We start from the raw sequence: 2,181 nt of genomic DNA, 5'->3' as shown, positions 1-2,181 counted from the left end.
TTTGTGAGAATCTTCTAAACAAACTATAATAACAGAAATCTTTGGGCAAAAAGACAAATACAACAACCCCCCTACTCTAGTTATGCATTCAATAGTAATCTAATATTAATATCCCTAACACCACAAGTCCATTTATAGCTATTGTAAGACTACAAAACCCAACATGTCTATGTACAATGAAATGTAAAAGCTCATATTTGTACAAACATTTATCATACTGGATCGACTTCTTAAATGTTGATGGTAATTATAGTGCTGTCTGAATTATAACATAGGGTAACCATTAGGTGCCAACAAAGTGTTTTTTTTTTAATTACACATTAAACAACCAGAAACAATTGTGATAACTTAGAAACAGTGCATGCCAACATCTAATGTAACACTCATTAGCTAAGGGCATTGCCCTAGATTCCATCAATCGGGAACCTGCTGTTACATTGATTTACTGTGGTTTAGCTGCTAGGTTTTCCCAGTTGTGACTTTGCGCTTTGCTGTTCCCAGTGCCATTTTGCTTCCAGGTGTTCTTGATTGTAAATTTGCATCCAGAAACAACCGATTGCTAGTGGTTGACATGTTAGAATAGTGCTACAACCCATAAGTGGTAGGAATTACATCCTGGAGGTGAAGAACAATGTTCCTGTGTCACCAAGGTTTACAGAATAGTAATGTGCTTGGACACAATATTTTTACTTTTCAAGAGCCAATGACTTCATTGCATTGATGTTGTCAAATACCACGTCATGGTCAGTCCATCACATGTTTCTCCTCTCCACACAGAAGTGTTTGCGGAGGGCGTACTGGATCTTCTTGGTCTTCATGCTGTATATAATTGGATTTAGCGATGGTGGTATACAAAGGAGGGCAAAACCCATGAGAACAATCAGAAGAGGTGACACATTCTGCGAATACCTCTGCACCACAGCCAGGCCAATCAATGGGACGTAAAATACCAGCACAACACAGATGTGGGACACACAGGTGCTGAATGTCTTCAGGCGTTCTTCCTTGGATGCAATGCCTAAGACCGTCCGTAGAATCATGAAATAGGAAATGAGAATGAAAAGTGAGTCTACCAAGTAGGTGGACAGGACTAGAACCAGGCCATACATGCTATTTATAGACGTGTCTGCACAGGCAAGCTTTATTATGTCAGAATGGTAGCAGAAAGGAAAGGTGAGATTCTTGTTTTCACAGAACGGAAGCCTACTGAGCAATATTGGTAATGGCAATTCTAAACACACTGCTCTCGCGATAGCCACCAGTCCTATTTTTGCTGTTAGTGGGCGTAAGATGGATGTGTACCTCAGAGGGTTACATATGGCAACGTAGCGATCAAAGGACATGGCCAGCAAAATGGCGGATCCCATCAAGGACATGGTGTGGATGCAGAACATCTGGGTCAGGCAGGAATACACGTGGATATATCTTAAGTCAAACCAGAGTACACTTAGCGCTGTGGGGAGTGTAGCCAGAGTCACGCACAGATCAGTGGCTGCGAGCATTGAGAGGAATACGTACATGGGTTCACCAAGCTGGCTGTCTGTTTTAATGATGAATAAAAAAAGGCCATTACCAATACCAGACAGGAGACACAACACACACAAAGGAATGGAAATCCAAGTGTGTCCCACATTATTCACAGAAAAGGCCATTAAAATGAAAGATGGAAGGCCTGAGTCGTTGGAATGGCCTGATGGCATGGTTTTCTTCTCGACTAGAAAAAGCACAAATCCCCTTCAAATGACCTACAGTGTAAAGATGCAAAAGGAAATTGTTAGAGAATAAATACTTATGTAATAAAGTTAATGTGTCTAAGATCTATAGAGAACTTGCTTTCAGTGTAATAGATGAACCACAGACTCAACCTTATTTTAGTCAATGTGTTCATTTCCCCACAGCGACAATGGGGTTTTCCATTGACCTATACTTGCTGGACAATTGTGCCATGACCGTCACACATTTTGAGGGATTTTCAATTTATAAGCCATAATCACTTTATAAAGCAAATCTGGAGATTCCTGGATCACCTCTGAGATGATCTCATGCAATGTTTGTGAATCTCAAATATGAAATTAAATGGTTTACAATTTCCCTTGGGGATTACGTGTACTGTGTTGCTGCAAGGGATCCATCCACAGATAAGGTAGGTGTCAGAGCAATTGACACTGCACCACTTGAATA

At 40.6% G+C, this 2,181-nt stretch overlaps 1 protein-coding gene across 1 annotated transcript; it reads right to left on the bottom strand.

Annotated features, from left to right (window-relative positions):
- Nucleotides 1-752: 752 nt before the first annotated feature.
- LOC138528123 (olfactory receptor 51G2-like) lies at nucleotides 753-1,700 on the bottom strand. Its single transcript, XM_069639576.1, has one exon. It carries the CDS (start codon nucleotides 1,698-1,700, stop codon nucleotides 753-755), a length of 948 nt encoding a protein of 315 aa, XP_069495677.1.
- Between the last annotated feature and the right edge of the window lie 481 nt (nucleotides 1,701-2,181).

This window comes from Ambystoma mexicanum, chromosome 7q (assembly GCF_040938575.1).
Source record: "Ambystoma mexicanum isolate Mex_15411 chromosome 7q, UKY_AmexF1_1, whole genome shotgun sequence".
Taxonomy (NCBI): domain Eukaryota; kingdom Metazoa; phylum Chordata; class Amphibia; order Caudata; family Ambystomatidae; genus Ambystoma; species Ambystoma mexicanum.
This window is presented reverse-complemented; position numbering and strand designations above follow the sequence as displayed.